The sequence below is a fragment of the Dermacentor silvarum genome, chromosome 5, assembly GCF_013339745.2.
Source record: "Dermacentor silvarum isolate Dsil-2018 chromosome 5, BIME_Dsil_1.4, whole genome shotgun sequence".
Taxonomy (NCBI): domain Eukaryota; kingdom Metazoa; phylum Arthropoda; class Arachnida; order Ixodida; family Ixodidae; genus Dermacentor; species Dermacentor silvarum.
In genome coordinates, this window is record NC_051158.1 from 117,192,839 (window position 1) to 117,212,930 (window position 20,092).

The following is a 20,092-nucleotide window of genomic DNA, read 5'->3' on the forward strand; positions in this document are numbered from 1 at the left end:
TTACAAGAAAAATACAGTGACTACACCGAGTTCTACACTGACGGTTCCAAGACAAAGCAACATGTTGGAAGCGCAGTCGTATCGGAACACTGGGAACACTGTCTTAGGTTACCACAGTTTGCTTCGGTTTTCACAGCCGAAGTATATGCCCTGCTCATGGCCTTAGAAAAAATAGTTACAGGAGAGTATAAAAAAGCAGTTGTCTACACAGATTCCCTCAGTTTACTTAATTCCCTCCATAGAAAATCAGAGTGCGAACCCTTTCTCGGCTACATCTTGAAAACGCTCGGCAAAAGTGAAAAGCATCGTCAAGTAATTCGTCTCTGCTGGATTCCAAGCCACATGGGAATCCCGGGAAATGAAAAGGCGGACAAATGCGCAGCAATGGCTGGCCGTGAAAAAATTACAGAGATAAATCTTCCATTCAAGGACTGTGTCCGGGTGGTCCGTGCTGCGATCACCTCAAAGTGGCAACAGGATTGGGGCTGTCAAGAAAATAACAAGCTACAAATAGTAAAGCCCATACTGCAGGAGTGGAAGACATCATACCACCAGGAACGGTTCATGGAAGTCATTCTATGTCGCGTTCGCATCGGACACACACATCTCACGCATAACTTTTTATTGAAAAATGAAGAACAAGCGGTCTGTGACCAATGCCAAGAATTGCTAACTGTGAATCACATTTTAATAACATGTCCGGCGTTGGAGGAAAAAAGACAGAAATATTTTTATGAACTTTACAAAACACTAACACCACTTCATCCCTCCGTGATCCTAGCTGAAAATGCACTTGTATCTCTAGACAATGTTTTTAAGTTTTTAGATGAAACAGGTTTCTTAAAGAAATTTTAACTAATGATCTTTGTTGCTTGAAGCACTTTCATCATATTATATATTTTCATCCTGTGCATGGCGCATCATAGCCTTAGTTGCTTTTGCGCCATAAAACCTTACCTAACTAACTAACTAGCTGCCAAACGCCAGTGAAGGTCCTATGCCATTGGAGCATTCTGCGGGGTTACTGGGTGCATAGATCGTACTCATATACCCATTAAAAGCCCCGTTGTAGACGACACAGAAGAGACGGAGGAAGAACGAGCCGCACGCCTCGAGAAGCGTCGTAAGTGCGAAGCGGCCAGGCGAGTGGACTCAGATTAGGATAGCACCCGAAATGTGTTCAAGTAACCGGACGACAACCCCTTATACTCCTGCCTCCCCGACAATCGGCCCGGGGCCATCTTTGTGGCAATTGAGAAACAACAAGATGAAGACTTTCACAGTAAATACGTTACACTTTAAAAATGTCTAGTCTTTAATGCAACCATAACTTCAGGAGAGGTAACAACCAAACCTAAAAGCTCGGACGTACGAATCTAAACGATAAAGATGTAACCTTAGAGAGAGCCAAGCTAAACAATAAGATTAACCGTACTTCTCGCTACGCACACCCCCTCATCCATAACTGAGTTAATCCACAGCAAATTTTTCTTCCTCCGTGAAATAAGTTTTGCCTGGCATGGCAAATACACACACACGCGCGCGCACGAAACCAAACGCAGGCCAAAAAAGAAAAAGAAAGCGACGCCTGCCCACAGAACTGTCAGATGCTGCCAAAGTTGCTAGACTGAGCTTGCTTTCCTGCCATGTGCATCATTTTTGAGCTATTTTTACGTCATTAACGAAAGAAATGGAATTTATGCCCTGGTATAGAAGTAGAAATGGAATTCTAGCAGCGCGGAAAGTTTCCTTTGGCAATTCATTACAAATATTTTGCATTTTTCGTAAGTAATCTCGGAACCAGAAGCCTGTAACGTTCCACTTCCTTTGGTGAGGCGCTCCTTCCGCAGGGAAGGTGAAAGGAAGCTTTTAGAATTCGCGATGGCCTTCTGAGGGTGCCTAACGTTTAAGTAGCATGAAGGACTCCTTGCGTATGGTAGGGAAACGGTCTAAGGTTAGAAGCATTTCTGAATCCGGGCCTTATACTTTGTTGAAAGAATAAACCAAGATACGTTAGTACTTCATGTTGGGATTCGTCACTTCGTGATGCCATGCCTTCATTGCCATTAGCCCTGCGCTATTGGTCAACATTTGTTGAGCAGCGCGCAGTCCGCCACTCAACGTCAACACGAAAGAGACGTATACGCACTTAAGAGGCACTATTATGCAGAAAAAGCTTTCTTTTGAATATACCTAGACTACCACATTCATAATCGTAAGAAGATTGCAGCCCCACCAATAACCCAAGCGCTGCTTACTCGGAGCCTCCGGCAAGAACGAAATTCCTTGCGTATCATAAAAAAGACGTTCGAAACAAAACATGAAGCTAAAATTAGAGTTAGCCATCTTGCGCAGTACGCCAATAGCGCACGTGTGCCTACCACCACGGCATGCGATGTCCCCTCATTCTTTTTTCGCTGTCTCATGCTCCGTCACGTTCGTCTTCGTGAACCCCTCAGCGAGGCATGACACGTGTTTTGTCTTACGTTGTCGACGCCCTCCTCGCTCAGAGCCAAGTTATTCATCGAATCACCATTGCAGGACCAGTGACCTCACCTCGTGTAATGACATTACTGAGCATTTCATTCCATTCCCGGGGGACGTGGTCGTCATGTATTCCGCTCCTTATCACACCAATTTTGACCTCAGTCTGTTATTAGCTACGTTTGCCTACATTACCGCCATCAAAATAACTATGGGCTTCTCTCCTGATTTTGTGGTGTACAGCCACCACCCGTCGTATACCATGGGCACCATACTTCCTCACCATCCTCATTCTTCAGAGTGCGTACAAGAATCCACAGCTTCACGTAATGCAGAGGAACACCGACAATAACCCCTGCCCAGCAGCAGCTTCACAGACAGGTCCATGATGTCCATGCTCTCTCACTTCTTACGGACAGGATATTTAGTCTGGCTGTCAGTTTTAAGCCACTCTGCTAGCCTGTCTTCAAAACTTATTTGTTTTTTTGACGGAGGATACCGCATTGTTCAGCGCACGTCGCCATTCGACTAGATTGTCCAAATACGGGCTTCCGCTTCTGATCTCCGTCGCAATGGACGTAACATAGTTCTCGTCAACCTCTTCAAGTGCACACCCGAACTGCTTGGGTCGCTAGTGCGGCCCATTTTTTTTACCGGGACAATTGTGATGAAGAATATGAGCACCAACAAACTGAAGCAGCATCCCCAACGCTGCGCAACAAAATTGATGCCAAAGCTAGGAGACAGCGTCTTGCCTGCAGCAACCACTTTATAATCCGTTTTTAATGACCTTCCCATATTACCGACGTTACGGAATGTGTTTATGTGTAAATGCTGAAGGAAATTGTCGTCAGAGTGCTATTTTTCTTTGGTACATTTGAAAACAGACATTTAAAACCGAAAACCCCGGGGTAAACTTATTCGTTTAATCTGCGTGCTTACGCACTCAGCACCGTGAAACGCCTACTTTGTCCATCTTTGTTTACCGTAAAAGCTTCATTGTCACTAACTCTACTTCTGCTAATGTAGCACTTAAACATTTGGTTTAGATATTGTTGTTTATTTAGAGCTATAGCTAAACAATAAATATATCCTGACTTTATCCAAGCAACGTTAACCTTCATTACCTTGTTTTTGTCTAGCGACTTGATACTAGTATATTGTCACGTTCTCATGAAGATGAGTGAGACACTGCTAAAGGCGTGACCTAAATTGTTGACGCTCTAATACGCCCGAACTTGTGCCCTCAATACAAGTAACACTCAAAGCTCAACGAAGCGCCGAGGAATGTCGTTCGTTGTGAAAATATCATGCATGGGTGAAACGCGTAGGCTATATACAGGGTGTCCCACCTATCACACAGCACGATAAAAAAAAAGAGGAACGGCGTTACGCGAAGCAAACCTAGTGCCTACAGTTGAGTAGCAACTAGTACTGTTGAGTAGCCGCCATTAACTTTTTCGTTACTGAGATCTAATAAGGCAATTGTAATAATTATCTAACTCGAGAAGTACTGTCCTAATTATCAAAGTGTAGATGAGAAAATTGTAGAGCAACATGAAAAACTCCCGATACAACTTTCTGTTGCTCAGTACGTGCTACATAAATGTGTCTTTCCGAGTGTGAAAGAAGCCCGCGAATACACGCAAGGTGCCTCGAGCGGCCAGTCGCGCGGCAAGACAGCTGCGCCATGCCAAGAAAGGGGCGAGTGAGTAAGGCAGCCAATGAACGCTTGCGAAAAGTAGGTCAGTGAGATGCTCGGTCGTGTATAAGCCAAAGAAGTCAGTTCTTGCTCCACAATCGTTCTTTGAGAAAGGTCAAGACTGCTTATACTGCGGAGGAAGAAGCCACCCGGCGTGAGTGCCAGCGAGAGCTTGCTCACGTCGTGAGGAATGCGATAGGAACGCCGTCGCCCGTGGACACCGACGCGTCCCATCCCCCGCAAGTAGCGCCATTCGGATCAGCCAAGTGGCCCTGAATGCACAGCTTCGCTCTTCGACTATCTTCACGGAGTGGAAGGAGTGGTGATCTTTTACAGCGAAGCTGTATACGTATACTTTATCAGACAAACAAATTTTCGTGTCGGCGTAAGCAAAAAACGCCATACCCCATAACAGCTGTGCGATAGCTTCACCGACCTGGGGGAGAGAGAGCTGACTGATAGAGTGAAAGTAGAGTATAAAAATAGCATCGCTATTTTGTTCTCATTTATTTAGAGTAATGACAAATGAATGAAAATGGATGTGGTTGAAAAAAAGTAAATATATAGTAAACATATACACACTCTTTGTAGATATATATATTCTTGTTGTGCTGAGCATTCTTTGTTTTCTAAGTTGTTTTGAATGAATAATCTTGTCTTCTTGTTATGTTTGCTTTGCTGAATTGCTTTAATATTTTGCTCACGTTATTCGAGTTGCAAGCTTCTTCGTATCAACGTATAACAGTGCGACCTTGGACAATGGTCGGCAAAAAAGAGACGTAGACAAGCGCTGACTTCCAACTGAATATTTATTCCAGAAAAAAGAAACATATATATGGGGTACACATGCACGATATTACAGCAGCGCTTGCTCATATCTATGACAAACCAAATCGATACATCAGTACCCGACACCAGTTATTGTCAAGGAGGGGCGGATCTTTTCTTGCGCATCCCAAGTAAGATAGCTCTTTGGTCGAGAGGGCTATTTAAGGTATGCATACCGGATTGCTGGTTTCAATTCCCGCTGCTTCTATTATCAGTCTGGTCTGGTCATCTGTGTGCCTATCAATAACTGTAGCGTCATACAACAGACGCTTACACCCACACTCAGAACAATGTTGGGCCAAGAAGCCTTCCTTGCCCTTCTGAGTTTTTTTGATGGTGCTACTGAAGGCGCACGTTCAGACGCGTTGTGATCTGCCCTACGTATGTCTGCCCACATGAGAGAGGGGGATATTCATCATTCATCCATCATTATCAGCCTATATTTATGTCCACTGCAGGACGAAGGCCTCAACCTGCGATCTCCACTTACCCCTGTCTTGCGCTAGCTGATTCCAAATTGCGCCACAAATTTCCTAACTTCATCACCCCACCTAGTTTTCTGCCGCCCTCGACTAAGCTTACCTTCCCTTCGCATCCATTCTGTAACTCTTATTGTCCACCGCTTATCCATCCTGCGCATCACATGGTCTGCCCAGCTCCATTTTTTCCTCTTATTGTCAACTAGAAGATCCCTATGCCCGTTTGCTATCAGACCGACACCTCTCTCCTCCTGTCTCTTAACCTTAGGCCTAACATTTTCCGTTTCATCGCTCTTTGTGTGGTCCTTAAATTGTTCTCGGGCTTCTTTGTTAACCTCCAGGTTTCCGCCCCATATGTTAGCACCGGTAGAATGCAATGATTGTACACTTTTCTGTTCAACAACAGTGGTGAGCTCCCAGTCAGGATTTCGTAATGCCTGCCGTACGCCCGCCAACCCAATTTTATTCTTCTGTAAATTTCTTTCTCATGATCAGGATCCCCTGTGAGTAATTGACCTAGACAAACGTATACTCATTTACAGACACTAGAGGCTGAATGGCGATCCTGAATTCCTGTTCACTTGCCAGGCTATTGAGCATTACCTTTGTCTGCTGCATATTAATATTCAACCCCACTCTTACACTTTCTTGGTCAAGGTCCTCAATCATTTGTATTTCATCCCCATTGTTGCTGAATAGGATGTCATCCGCAAACCGAAGGTTGCTAGTTGCTAAGATATTTCTTGATAGGTAATTTTCTGTTTTTCTTGCGGAGAACCAAGGTAGCTTTGGAATCCTTGTAGATATTTGCCAAGATATTCACTTATGCCTCCAGTACTCCTTGATTACGCAATGCCTTGATACGACAAAACATGAAATTGTCAAACTCGAGAGATCAAATAGAATTTGCTGAACTGTCAAAACTGATCAACAAGAAGAAAATAGGGGATATTCGATATTATGACGTAGAGAAGAATCAGGAAGGCGTAAAATACGAAAGCAGCATGAAATCAGTGAGAAGAAAACTTGGCATAGGACAAGGCAATATGTATGCACTGAAAGATAAGCAGGGTAATATCATCAGCAATTTCGATGACATAGTAAAGGCAGCGGAATATTTCTATACTGACCTGTACAGAGCTCAGAGCAGTAAAGCTACTTTCATTCGAAGTAGGAATGAACAGGAAACACAGGCTCCTTCTATAACTAGCGATGAAGTTAGAAGAGCCTTGTAAGACATGACCAGTAGAAATGCTTCCGGAGAAGATGGAATAACAGTCGAGTTAATCAAAGATGGAGGGGTTATCATGCTTCAAAAGCTTGCGGCCCTGTATACGCAACGCCTCATGACTTGAAGTGTACCATAAGCTGTAAGAACGCCAACATTATACTAATCCATAAGAAGGGAGAAGTTAAAGAATTGCGCAAATATAGACCCATTAGCTTGCTTTCAATGTTGTATAAAATATTCACCAAAACGTTTCCTAACAGAATCAGGACAACACGACTTCAGTCAACCAAGATGGATATTATAAATGAACAACGTTTTTTGTGTATTTTTAACGAACGGGTCTCTATTCTTGATGATGCAGTCTTATTTATCCTGATTTACAGGACAGGTCAGTCTGCATACCTTGGATAATTTATTGGGAGCGGAAAAGACAACTGTGGCAACCGAACGCTCACCATTCTTTAGTATCTGCGAAACTGTGTGAACGTAATGGATCACCACGACATTCCTTCTTGGCGATTACTTCTTGAGTGGCGGTTTCGCGACCTCCCTGCACTAGCGTTTTCTTAAACAAAGTTTCCTCTACCGATATCAAGTGCTTTAGGGTACCCTGCGTCCTGCAGTCTGGACACGTGCGCGTCAAAGCTCTGTTGAATTGTATGACTGCATGAGTTGCTTAGGGCATTCCGAAAGCATGTGTTCGCGATAGCTCTTTTGATCAGTTTTCCATGGAATGAACCGAAAGGTAAAACCCGGCAGATCCCACGCCCTGTGGCAATCGATGTTATGCGAAGCAGTGTGCGAGGAGCCTACCATGTTAACGAAACGACCATGAGAGCACCAAGACGTAGGCGGCTCTTTCATGACCTACATGACACGGATGCCATGACATTCATGTCATGAGTCCTCAGGAGTCCCTTTAGCTACACCTAAGAGACCTTCAGGCGAAAGCTTTAGTCATGCTCGTGACTATGACTTTTCCTTCACTTAGTGAACCCATTTTAGTGGTTTTTGAGTGTTAGTCTTTTTTTCGCTGAGCCATTGCCATTTTTTCTGAGTCATGCTCATGACTATGCCCTACCATCATCCTTGGTGTTTCTTTCACTTATGTCACAAAAGAGCGCGTAATCCAAGCGCGCGCCGCGTGTCACGCAAGCCAGCGAAAGAACACGCCGGCCCCGCGGAAACTTCAACAGAGGGGAAGAGCGCATACGCCTCAAACAGCAACGCGAACAACAGCGCCTAGATGTCTAGAAGAGCATCGACGAAGCGCCGGTAACCGGAGAGAGAGCACACGCGCGCGCCGAGGCACCTTCTCACCTGGCGAATCGAGAGAGATAACTACAGCGCACCGTGGAAGAATATTTAGGTGTTGACACTGCGCGCGAGCGAGCGTCCAGATTATGTTCGGCCGCGCGCGGGCGCACCGAGTAGCTCTGCTGCGAGCAGATAGAGGGCGCCGTGTCCAGCGGTCCCAGCTTAGCGGCGCCGGCGGCTTGGCACTACTCTGCCTCCGCTAAATTTTCGTTCGTAGTGGAGTGAGTAAATCTCAAAGCGCGAAAAAAATCGTTATTTCACATTAAAGTGATAAGTGTACCAGGCTTCGCTAACATGAAGGTTCCTTGTGCAGGGCGTGGATGACGTGAACACGGATCAATCGGGCAGCACTCAAAGCCCACTGAAGTTACCCTCGCGCGCGCAATTTGTTTCGTCCGGTCTAGCCGTTCATCCAAGCATAAAAAAATGAATGTGTTAGCCCACGTGCTACCCCTCGATCAGAAGAAAATAGTGACTGCACCAGAAAATGTATTTCATGCTTATCGCTGCTTCCATTCACAATCAGAAAACCGTTCAATCATCGTTGCGCAAATTCAATGTGGGCGCGATATAAATTAAGAAATGAAACGGCGCAAGCTTGCGATATGCAATGCACTAGAGCAAAGTGGCTGTTCATGGCTAGAACTTAAGATGAGAATGCACATCAGCTATGTAAAAACTCTTTCAAATGGGAATTTATTAGGCGGGACGAAGGCAGGCGTCTATCTTGAATTAGAGCATCACTACCACAGTTTACTGATGAAAATCTGAGCAAATGCCTTTTTTATTCCAATTTAACTTAACATAGACCATGTATATTATTCATTGGGCTTTCGTCCATTGAGGACTGAGTGACTCTTGCAGGATCTAAAAAGGAACTGGTAACTTTCTTTTTTCTTAAATTGCATATGAGAATGTGCCAATGTAAGCGTGTTTGACAATGCATGCTACAGCCTGTCCACAAATAGACTTACACCCACCACACAATAATCCCATAGACCTTTTTTTTTTTTGCATAGACGCAATACGAAAAAACTTGTGCATGAAGCAGCTCGATAATTTTAATAGGTGATAACCATCCCAGAAGCTTGCGGTCTCATACACTCCCACAATGGAAAAATGTATAAAAACATGCAAGCGTGTAATATACACCGCACGCGCATTGTAAAAAAAAATCCAGTAGCCAGGATGGAACAAATTTGAAAATCAGGCACACATCTGCACAGAAAACATCACTATTTTACAGGGTGCACAAATATTTCAAAATGTGCAAATGTCACGTAGCTGGACAGAACCATAGTAATGTTGTAGCCGTCCCTTGGAGATACTCGGTTATTTTTTACATTTCGCCTAACTAGATAATTAGTCGTATTTATTGATCAACTTCTCACTTATTATAATTAGATTAAAAGTGTCAATGAGAAAATTCTAGAGCAACATCAAAGACTCCCGATACAGCTTTGTATTGCTCAATACGCGCTACGTAGAAGTGTTTTTCCGAGCATGAAAGAAGCTCACGAATTCACGCTAAGTGCCTCGAGCGGCCAGTCGCTCGGCAATATTGCTGTATTCGCGGGTTTCGTTCACGCTCGGAAAACGCTTTTATGTATCACGTATTGAGCAACAGAAAGTTATACTGGGAGTTTTCCACGCTGCTGTACCATTCTCTTGTTCATACTTTTTATCCAATAATAGCATTCAAAGAGTTGATTAATCAATTATGAAAATAATTATGTAATTAAGCGGAATAAAAAAATAATCTGAGTATCTCCAAGCGACGGCCGACAACATTACCTTGGTTCTGTCCAGATACGTGACATTTACATATTTTCCAATCTTGGTACATGAAAGTAAACCACCCAGTATATATCTTTTACATGCAGCAAAATTTCCACAAACTACTGCGGCACACAGGAGGTTCTCTCTTCCGCAGCGGCTTTCGAGGTTTATTTGACCGTGTGAGGTTCTTTGGACAGTTTGGAAATAAGATGGGAATCCTTCTAACGAGCGCTCCGCGTAATATTGCCACGTGTCTAGCGCGGCGATGACGACGGCATAAGACACATCGGCACATATGAAAAACATAGCAAGAAGAAGAAGAAGCAGTGACTAGCGCGCGCTATTTTAAAACCGTCCGTTCTTGTTACTGCCTCTGCCGACAAATGCGTTTCGTTTGTCCCTCGAGCATTCGACGTCGTGACAATATGCCATCGATATCGTATCCTCTGAAAAATGGCTGTGCAGACATGGTCGGTAGGCGCGTTAGAGTTCGGTCTGCCCTCAGATTTGCACGGCGCCACTGCTCTAGACGACCGCTGTCGCACGGCGCTTTGAATAAAGGCACACGCTCCGCACAAGTCAGGTATCCAGAATTGCAGTTCGGAACGAAGCACTTTCTAGCCATTTCAAACGCCCCTCAGAAGGCCGCTGCCACCTTCGTCGAGGGCCCGTGGCGACAATACCCAAGCACAAGCTCATGAAACGAACGCGAACAAAAATCGTGCTTCAAAACAGCGCAACCGCACATGCAAGCAGGAAGACGAAGCAGCGGCAGCACGCGCCTTGCCGCGAGGCTGGGACATGGGACCGCATACCGCAGCGCCCTCTACGACGGCGCCGAACCAGCTGCAACCAAGCCGAACATAATCTGGACGCGAGCGAGCGGCGCTTCCGCGCGCGTGGAGGGGGAGAGTGTCAGCACTAGAGTGAACTAGAATATGGTCGAGTGGGACGAGCGGCTGGGGCGGCGCATGCTTTGCAGTGAGGCGCCCGACGTGGAAAAATACTGGAGCGGCGCTGCGGTCGAAGTGGATTGGGCCGCATCAAGGTCGCGCCGTTGGAAACTGCTGGCGATACTGCTCGGCAGGGTCATTCGTACTACTTCGCGCGCTGGTATTTGCGTTCATACCGATCAAATTGGGTTCATAATTGCATATGACATGTATTTATGCCTTAAGAATAAATTCCTTTCCTTTCTCTTCTTTATTTATATTTTATTATTTTCTAATGCCGCTCGGTGATTGCGCGTGCATTGCGGCCGCAGTGTCGGCTTTCATTCATTCTACTATGTTATTGTACGGGTCCCTTTGGAGAAAAAAATTTCTCGTTCTTCAAGCAACAGGTATCCCTCGTGTGTATTGTTGCGCATATAGTTTTCTATCAGTATGTCTGACGAAACGCAGACGAAGCAACATATGTAACCTTCCTGCTTGCCGCTTCAAACAAGTAAAGCATATCTGCCCCATCTGGCGCCTTGTACTTTGATTTACGGGAAGCACTGGTATAGATTAAAAAAAAAAAGAGTAAACTGCAGTGCAACATTCCATTCAAGTTTCCGCCTTTCTCGCGTAAGAGGATGCGGAGTGATTGGTACGGGGTCATTCATTGCAGTCGGACCTCGAGCGCCGAAAACGGTTTTAGTTAGCCATTCTATATGCTAATCTTTGGCCGTAAGCCGTACGTGGAATTTTTTCCAGTCGATACTTCAAAAAAGAAAATAAAAAGAAAGAAAGCCTGTGCGGTAGCCTAATTAGTGCCTATATCGTGGATACGGCGTTGCGCTGCTAATTCTGGAGCTCGCGGGTTCAATCCAGGTCGCGTAATTTGAGACTCGTGCACTTCTATTTAGGTGCGCGTTAAAGAACCCCAGGTGGCAAAAACTAAACCGGATGTCTCATAATCATATCGTGGTTTTGCCACGTAAAACTCAAGAATTTGCTTATATTAAAAAAAGAAAAAGCAGGTGGCTGCGTTCTTCGGCTTATTTATGGGGGTGTAAACAACATAAAATATTCTCGAGTCTGATTTCCGAGAAAAACATATTAGGCTTATCCTATATTTCATGCATAAATGTAATGCCGTTCCCAAATCTATGACCGCTCAACTCTGTAGCGTTCAGTTATCCGCTGCACTATCATAACGACCATAATGAAACAATTAAAGGAACGGCATGTCTCACATACACGTAAAGAAATGTGCAGATGTGTTGCGTTCGTTGAAGAAGATAAGTGTGGTACCACATGGGGAACTCAGTTTTAATGGGTTGCAAACATGGTGAGACTGTCAAAAATTCTTGTCTGAATCATGTTAGCAGATTTACAGGCTGCCCCAAAACGGGGCGTTTATATTGAATGAGAGCTAGGAACTTGTTAAGCAGGACTTATTAACACCCGTCCATTAATTCTCTCAAGAACTGCGCCTCAGCGCAACAGCCACGACTCTCCGGCAGCAAAATTATCAGGAATAACAGTCCTCACTTGCATGCAGTCACTCACCTTTAAGATTTTAAGATTTCAATAGTGCTGTTATGCGTTACATTCGAACGGAAATGACTATTCCGCGTCATACAGTATAATAATAACACTTGCACACACACAAACACACGCACGCATATATATATATATATATATATATATATATATAAGATGGTTTTGCCTGCTATGAATACTATTAGTCCGAATGAGAGTTTTATTTCCAATATTCACTAATAAGTGTGTTTGTCACTGCAAACACGTGCGCTTATTCCGGTCGGAAGTGCTCACTTTTTCAATTATTGCATTTAGAATATTTGTTTTTCCCTTACACACACACACATATATATATATATATATATATATATATATATATATATATGTATATATACTCTACTATTGTTTTCTTCGATCATTGTCCCTGATCAATATCCACCAACAAGAACCGCGTGTAAAATGACACGATATCAATAATAAAATTTTCTTACGTAGCCTTCATGGCGCGGAGATACCAGTTACTTCTAGAGGACAGTGGTAAAAACAGCATTTCACCTGGCTAAAACTACATTTGGCACCGGCCGTCAAGAGTCATGGGTGCACCGAAGCAACTAAACCATTAAAAAATGTACTGCACAGAGGTTCTGCGAGAAAAACTGGGCGTTCGCCAGGATCCGCGTAGCGAACGCGCGCTCGCTAGCAGACGACGCGCTTGACATTGACAGCAAAATTGAAGACGTAGCGTTGTATAATCTATGCCTCAAATATATATGTTTGGCAAAATGGTGTAAACATATAGTTGCAGTTGAAATAAAGCGCTATTTTAAGAGCGTACTATGCGCAATCGGCCTCGGCGCCCACAGCGAAAGTACGTTGAATATGCCGCGGAGCGCGGCTCCACCCCAATCCAGTTCGCTCGCAGCGCCCTCGCACTATTTTTCCACACGCGGCGCCTCAGCGGCAGAGCGCCGTTCGGCCCACTCGACCATTGTCTAGTACACTCTAGTCAGCACCTCTCCTTATTCTTACACCGTGCTACAGCGTGAGCGTGCGCCAACGGGATGAGTCATTACCCCCCTCGACAATGCTTCGACGGCGGCGGTCGAAGGTACGAGAACAGACGAGAAGATTCCTAAGATTTGGCCATGCTACGAGATCTCAACTCCGATAGGAAAATTCGAGAGCGCCTGTGGAAGCTATATAACCGCCGTGCGAGAATCGTCAGAGGAGTTCAGTCCGCCCCAGTGAAGTGATGTAACGTGAAGACCGAGCGTGTGCGGAAGAAGGGGATTCCCCGGCAAGCTAGTCGACGAGTTCATCGAGCGTCTGCATTTCAGGAAGAAGTTCCTTCCTCCAGATTTGCCCCGAGCTACGCCGAGATCGTCTGACTCCAAGACCAACACTGGTGAATACGATTGGACACTTAGTGTTCCTTTTTATTTTGTACTTTACATGTTGGACTCTTAGTGCTTGTCGTGAATTATTTTCTTGTGTTTGTTTGATTTGTATTGATTGTCTAGCCTAAGTGTGCAAGTGTGTGTGTAACTGCCTTGTGTGAAGCATATATTTTGTTGTGTTTTGACAACTCTGGGCTCTGACTCGGTCTTTTGACAGCATCCGGCGTTCGCTGGCGCACCAGGGGGCCCATTCTTAATTGTCCTAGCTTTTGTAGGATTGTTTTCGGTAGCTGATAATCGGCTTTGGAATTGGGTCCGGCGTCTGCGCCTCGTTCACGGGGTCTGTGACAACTTAGTATGCACGTCCAAACAAATTTCAGTGATTTTTGAATGTTAATCTTTTTTTGCTAAGTCATTGTCATTTTCGCTGAGTCATGGTCATGACTATGCCTTCTACCAGCATCCTTTAGTGTTTCCTTCACTTAGTACCCATGTCCGAACCCAGTTCAGTGGTTTTTAGTGTTAATGATTTTCGCTGGGTCATTGTCATGGCCTACATGACACGCATGCCATGACATTTATTTCATAACATATCACTTATGTTAGTCATACACTCCTGTCATATTATGTCAAATTTGGTACCTACCAAGTTACCGAAACGACCATGAGAGCACCATGATGTAGGGGGCTGTTTCATGACCTACATGACACGCATGTCATAATACTCCTGTTATGACATATCATTTATGTTCGCCATATACTATTATAGTATGCCAATTTTGGTACATACCAGCTTAACGAAACGACCATGAGAGCACGAAGTCGTTGGCGGCTAGATAGATAGATACTGTCAAAGTAGCAAATGTTCGCCAAGAAATGCTTCGCATTTAATAGTGGCTTTATGGCTCGTGGTTCATAGCACTAGCATACAATGCTGGTTTCTGATAGAGATAGCTCTCGGCAATTACCGCCAAAGATGATGGCGATTGTCAGAGCCTCTTATGGTCAGAGTCAGGTGGTGTCCTTCGAAGTAAAATTCTGGGAGGGGGCTCGCTTCGTGAGACGCCCTTTGTCGTATTCATGTTGTCAGGAACTCACGTCGCCAGTTGCTTATTTTTGGCTCCGTTTCAAGCCAAACGACGCTATATTAAACTCTGCCTTTCAAGCCGAAACACAAATAATTGCTTGCATCTCACTCAAATTCCGTATATTTAGTACAGTTGCTGCAAAGTGCCAAAACTGTGTGTTGTCAAGTGTGACGAGTATTTCGTGAGTGAGTGGACAAATTTGATCGATTTCTGTGTGATATGTGTTATGTTGTTTTATTTCTATTCAATAAATATTGTTCATTACACGATTAGCCAGAAGAAAGCTCGACCAATGCATTTGCGTGTATGCTAAGTTTTTTTCTTCTAGCACATCTTGTGGACAACTCTTTTATTTGCATTTCAGAATACTTCTCCAGAAGCAGTAAAGTATATGACGGCTGGTGTCAACCACACGTGCACTTTAGGCCTTTGTGGCTCGAATATGAAATGCGAACCGTCTGGCCTATATATCGCTTGTTGGAAGTGAGCTTCAAGAAGATCAACATGAATAATGCACCATTTTTATATAAATGGTTGCGCCAATTATCTTGATGTGGCTGATATCCTAATAAATGAATACTTCAGAAAAATGCATTCTGTCCTCAAAACACGAGCATTCCATGTTTGCTTGTGCCCATTCGCAGAGTACAGGGCACCATTTGTAAGGATATGTTTCGCTAAATTTTGCTCCTTTTTTATCACGAATTTGTCAAAAAACGCGAGAACAGACACCAACACGGCATGGACGGAATATACAGTTGGTAATGATACGTGTACTTATTCGTCTTTCTTTGCTGACCGAGTTTCACTGGCTAACAAATGTTAAACACTATCGCTCGACGTAGGATCAGCTTCTATGTTTCTGAAGTTTCTGGTGTTATTTATTGTTCTATCTGTTGTCTGTTGTCACCAAACCTTGCGTAACCTGATTGTATGGGAATTGTGTAGTGCTTCTGGAAGCCAAGCGGGCACCAGCGATTACTCTGGAACCTTCGACGAGTCATGTGTCAAAGCCGACGCGCTTACGCGCCGATCAGGTTTTCGACGATCGCAGACAGTGCTCATCGCTATCGTTGTGCTTGGCTCTTGCTTGTTTTTCTGCCCGCAGCTTCGCCCAATAAAGAGTTAGTTTCGTGATTCACAGTTTTCGGTACTCTGCTACGCAACGTGACATGTGGTGGAGGTGTTTTGCGTTCGTGTACCAGACACCCCGCAAAGCCGTGAAACAAGCACGAACCGCGAAGGCAGCACCAACGTCTTCCCGAACCATCGGGTTAGCCTCAGGCTTCAAAACCTACCCGCAGAACACGGTATTCTTCCAGAGAAGACCAGGAAGTGCACGGCCATGACAGCAGCCACAATGACAGCTCCAGTGCCACCTACACCGATTGTGTTGCAGCAGCCCAGGGAGCTGTTTCGAAGACTCGGACAGCTGGCTAGAGAGAGAGAGAGAGAAATGAACTTTATTAAAGCACCGGCGGAGGTAGCAGGGTGCCACGCAGGGCCCTCTTGCTACCCGACTATATATGGGCAGTCATCATATGATGACTGCACATATATCGACCGACATGTGACTCAATTGCTGACATCGTCCGAAAGGAGCTGGCTAGAAACGCACTAAAGGGTCGCTACGTTAAACAGCTCGAACTACGACGATGAGCTGCGCCATGTATCTCTCTCCTTAGAAGACTTCGCCAGGACATGACTCTATAATTGTGAGTTCACCCTGACAACGTGGTATCTCTTTCGCAGAACCTTCTTGAATACTTTCACGAGAGTCGTCCGCAAACAGAGGGATGAAGCAATACTAGAATCCCGTGAGCAGCTCCCAAACCAAAATATTGCGATCTACGCGGAAGAGATGACCCGCCTGTTCCCACGCCAATCGGGACATGTCTGGGAACAATCGCTTTCTCTTGCGTGGTGTGAAGCAAGAGCCTTTTGCCGGATTGATTCGCAATCCACCCAAGACCGTCGCAGAATTTTGCTAGAAGACAGGGGCATTGAGAAGACGTTGGAGATGCGCATACGGCATTATAACCGCCCAGAACTTTTGCCGAAGAGCTAAATCCGCGCACTAGGCTCCGACGAGCTCCGAGAGACCAGCAGAACCGTTTTACGCGAACAGCACACAATTTTCTCTTCGACGTACCCACATGTAGACTCAATTGCTGACATCGTCCGAAAGGAGCTGCAGCAGTCCCTTGTAGTCCCTGAATAGCTGCAGCCTAGTAAGAAACGATGACTAACGCCGCCGTAGCCTGACATCACGTTCCCCCTAAGTGTCCGCGCCAGGGCTCGGTAACGCCACACTCTGTCGTCCACCATCGCTGCCGAAATAACGCCCACTTGTTACGCTGCGCAGCATTCCAAGGAAGATTGTCGTTTGGCGCGCCCCCGACACCGTCCGCTCGGCGATCACAGCGGAGAAGCGGGCCATGTGAACCGCCAGTGCCCATATACCGCGAGATGGGTCTACTACAGTCCGCCGTCATTGCATCGTGTCCACAGCTATGCCAACAACCACGAGGCATCGCCGACTAGCAGGCTGCTACTGAGTGGAGAGTACGACGACCTTCCTGTTCGCCGTCGCACGGCTGCTACCTCGACGCAGCGCCGACCATACATGGGCCCTATCCGTAGCTGGTCCCTTAGCCAATATCAGGAAAACAAAAAACAGCAACGGATGGAGGTACGGTTGTTCTTCGTCGAAAAGCTGAAGATCCTACGCCACCGATGAAGGTGACGCAAGAACCATCCCGCCGAAGTAACGTCGACGCGCAGCCACCTAAACGAAGCATTAAGTACAAGAAAACGTTATCTAATGAAGACTTGACGATACGAGGTACCATGATTGGGACAACGTGACGCAGCCATGACCCGAACCCGCACCCTAACTGCAACGCAACACAAAGTCCCACAGACCTCAACGTGCTTCATGACGGCCACGAACTCACCGCTCTTGTAGACAGAGAAGCCGACTACTCCGTCATAAGTGTATTATTCACCGCTAAGTTGAAGACAGTTAAGACTGCATGGGACGCCCGTCAAAATCGGAGAGCTGGAGGTCACCTAACAACGATGACTGAAATATACACGGCAAGAATTGCAGTTCAAGACCGGACCTAACCTGCGACTTTCGCTGCCCTCCAACAGTCCTCGCGAGGCGTAATTCTCGGCATTGAGTTCCTCAGCCAACACGGCACAATCATCGATCTGAAGTCCAAGTTGATAACATTATTCGAAGGCGATGTGATACCGCCGGAGAGCGCTCTCAGTCACCATGCCTTGATTGTGCACCTGCTACATTCTAGTACGTGATGGACACGGTGTAAGCAGCGTTAAAGTGGCAGACCTGGGGGGCTATTCTGTAAGTGTCCACTAGCGCACATGTTCATTTCGTCTTTCAATTCAATTCAAGTTTATTACGTTAATACATTAGAAATGATACCTAGTTTTAAATATACAGAAAAGGGTCCCAAGGTGGAACCTCATTTGGCGGAATATTGGCGGAACCTCATTTGCAAGTAAAACTACAATGTAAAAAATCAAAGCAAACGAGATGGCATATATATTACAAAAGAAAAATACATATATAAGTGTTTCAATAATGTTCACTGGTAGATGAGATTATTTATAGTTTAAAAATATAAATTGTTGAAGGTTTTTGTTAAACATTTACAAGGAAGCTATAGATTTTATGTGAGTGAGTTAACGAATCAGGGAAATTTCATTTGCCGCATTCGACACATGCGCAGAGGGATGATGCGTGGGAAAGGCCAAGACAACTTGTCGAAGGGCGATCCTTAAAAGTTTTAGTAATAAATGTGGTGCGTTTGTCACGGGAGCAGAAACGCACTATGAAGCTGCTATGGTCAGTATTGTGCGTTGGAACCCTGTGGGCCGTATCAACGTCTGTAACTTTAACAGGACAGTCAATTTTCTTCGCCAAGGGCTTCCAAAATCTTGACGTAGTCTTAACCTTGCGGCATAGGGATGCCTTTGATTGCAATGTTTTTGGAGCGAGAGTACTTCATAAGCTGAAAAACTTTGCGTTGGAGCATTTGGTTATCTCCCACTAATTTATTCTTTGTGGTGGCTGGAGGCGCATTTTGCTCATTCGCTCATTCAAACTGTTTAATCATATAATTTAAAGAATCCTTAATTTAATTTGCTGCTTTCTGAATCGGTTTCACATCATCTGGTTTGTGTCTAGATACTGTAATTTCCGGGGTTCCCAAGGTGCCAGACATATCACAACGTTTCGCAAAAAAAAAAAAACAGCTTTAAAAATCATCAAAATCCTCACTTATTGAAGTGACAATGCGAGCCATACCCGCTAGAGCAATCAGAGATTTTCGCTCAAGAGAAAAAAGGCAAAATTTCCTCACCTGTGTATGAATAATAGTCGCATTAGAAGCAGGGGCCGAAGTTGACCCGAGTCTCTAATCGCACACTTTGAAGTGGTCGCTGCAGCTTGGCGGACCTGTTCAGGACCTGATGATCACAGCGCCACGATGTAGAACCCGGTGTCGCTACAGGTGCCCAGTGACCAAAAAAAAAACAGTCGATATGAGACAAGTGCGCCGGGACCGTCAGTTAGCAAAATCCGTGCTCAGAACCACCAAAATGCAGAAACCATGTGCCGAACATCAGCGCCCACTCTGTATGAAGAATAGTCCAGTTAGAAACTGGGGTTGAAGTTGACGGCAACCTCTCATCGCATGCTTTGAAGTCTGATTCTGATGTGCTTACTGGCTGAAGGAGCCTGTCGCCTTCTGATGCTTATCCCAGCCCAACCAATCAGAACTCTAGCAGCAGACGAAATGCACATGTCCACTAGGTGGAGTGGACACTTCTAGAATACGTCCCCTGCCTCGCCAACTTGGATTATGATGTTGTCTTCGTCAGGAATTTCGACGATCACCTTAGGCGGCTTGGGATAGTACTATAGTACTGTCCCAAGTACTATAGCCCACAGTACTATAGCCCATAAAGTCATCACGGATCACTCTGAAGCTGGAAAAGTGCCACTTTGTGTACAATAAGCTCCTGTTCCTGAGCCAAATCTTCAACAAATCTGCAGTTCGTCCTGATCCGCAGAAGAGATCTGCCATCGCTGACTTTCCACAGCCCGCCGACATGGACGGAGTCCGCAGATTCCTTCGTCTCTGTGCCTATTACAGGCGCTTCGTGAAATACATTACACGTATCGCCGAACAATTGAGATCTCTCCCAAAATGCGACGCCGCTTTCAAGTGGGAAACGCCACAAAACCTAAGCATTGGACGAGCGTAAACGACGCCTGCAGTCACCACC

At 45.3% G+C, this 20,092-nt stretch overlaps 1 protein-coding gene across 1 annotated transcript in view; it reads left to right on the plus strand.

The window, feature by feature from the left end:
* Positions 1 to 15,284, plus strand: part of LOC125945969 (evasin P1181-like) — a 329,927-nt gene extending 314,643 nt beyond the window's left edge. The window contains exon 5 of the mRNA XM_049668405.1: positions 15,138 to 15,284. Coding sequence (XP_049524362.1) covers positions 15,138 to 15,260 — 123 coding nt within the window. The 3' untranslated portion in view covers positions 15,261 to 15,284. The remainder of the gene's footprint in view (positions 1 to 15,137) is intronic.
* Positions 15,285 to 20,092: the final 4,808 nt, after the last annotated feature.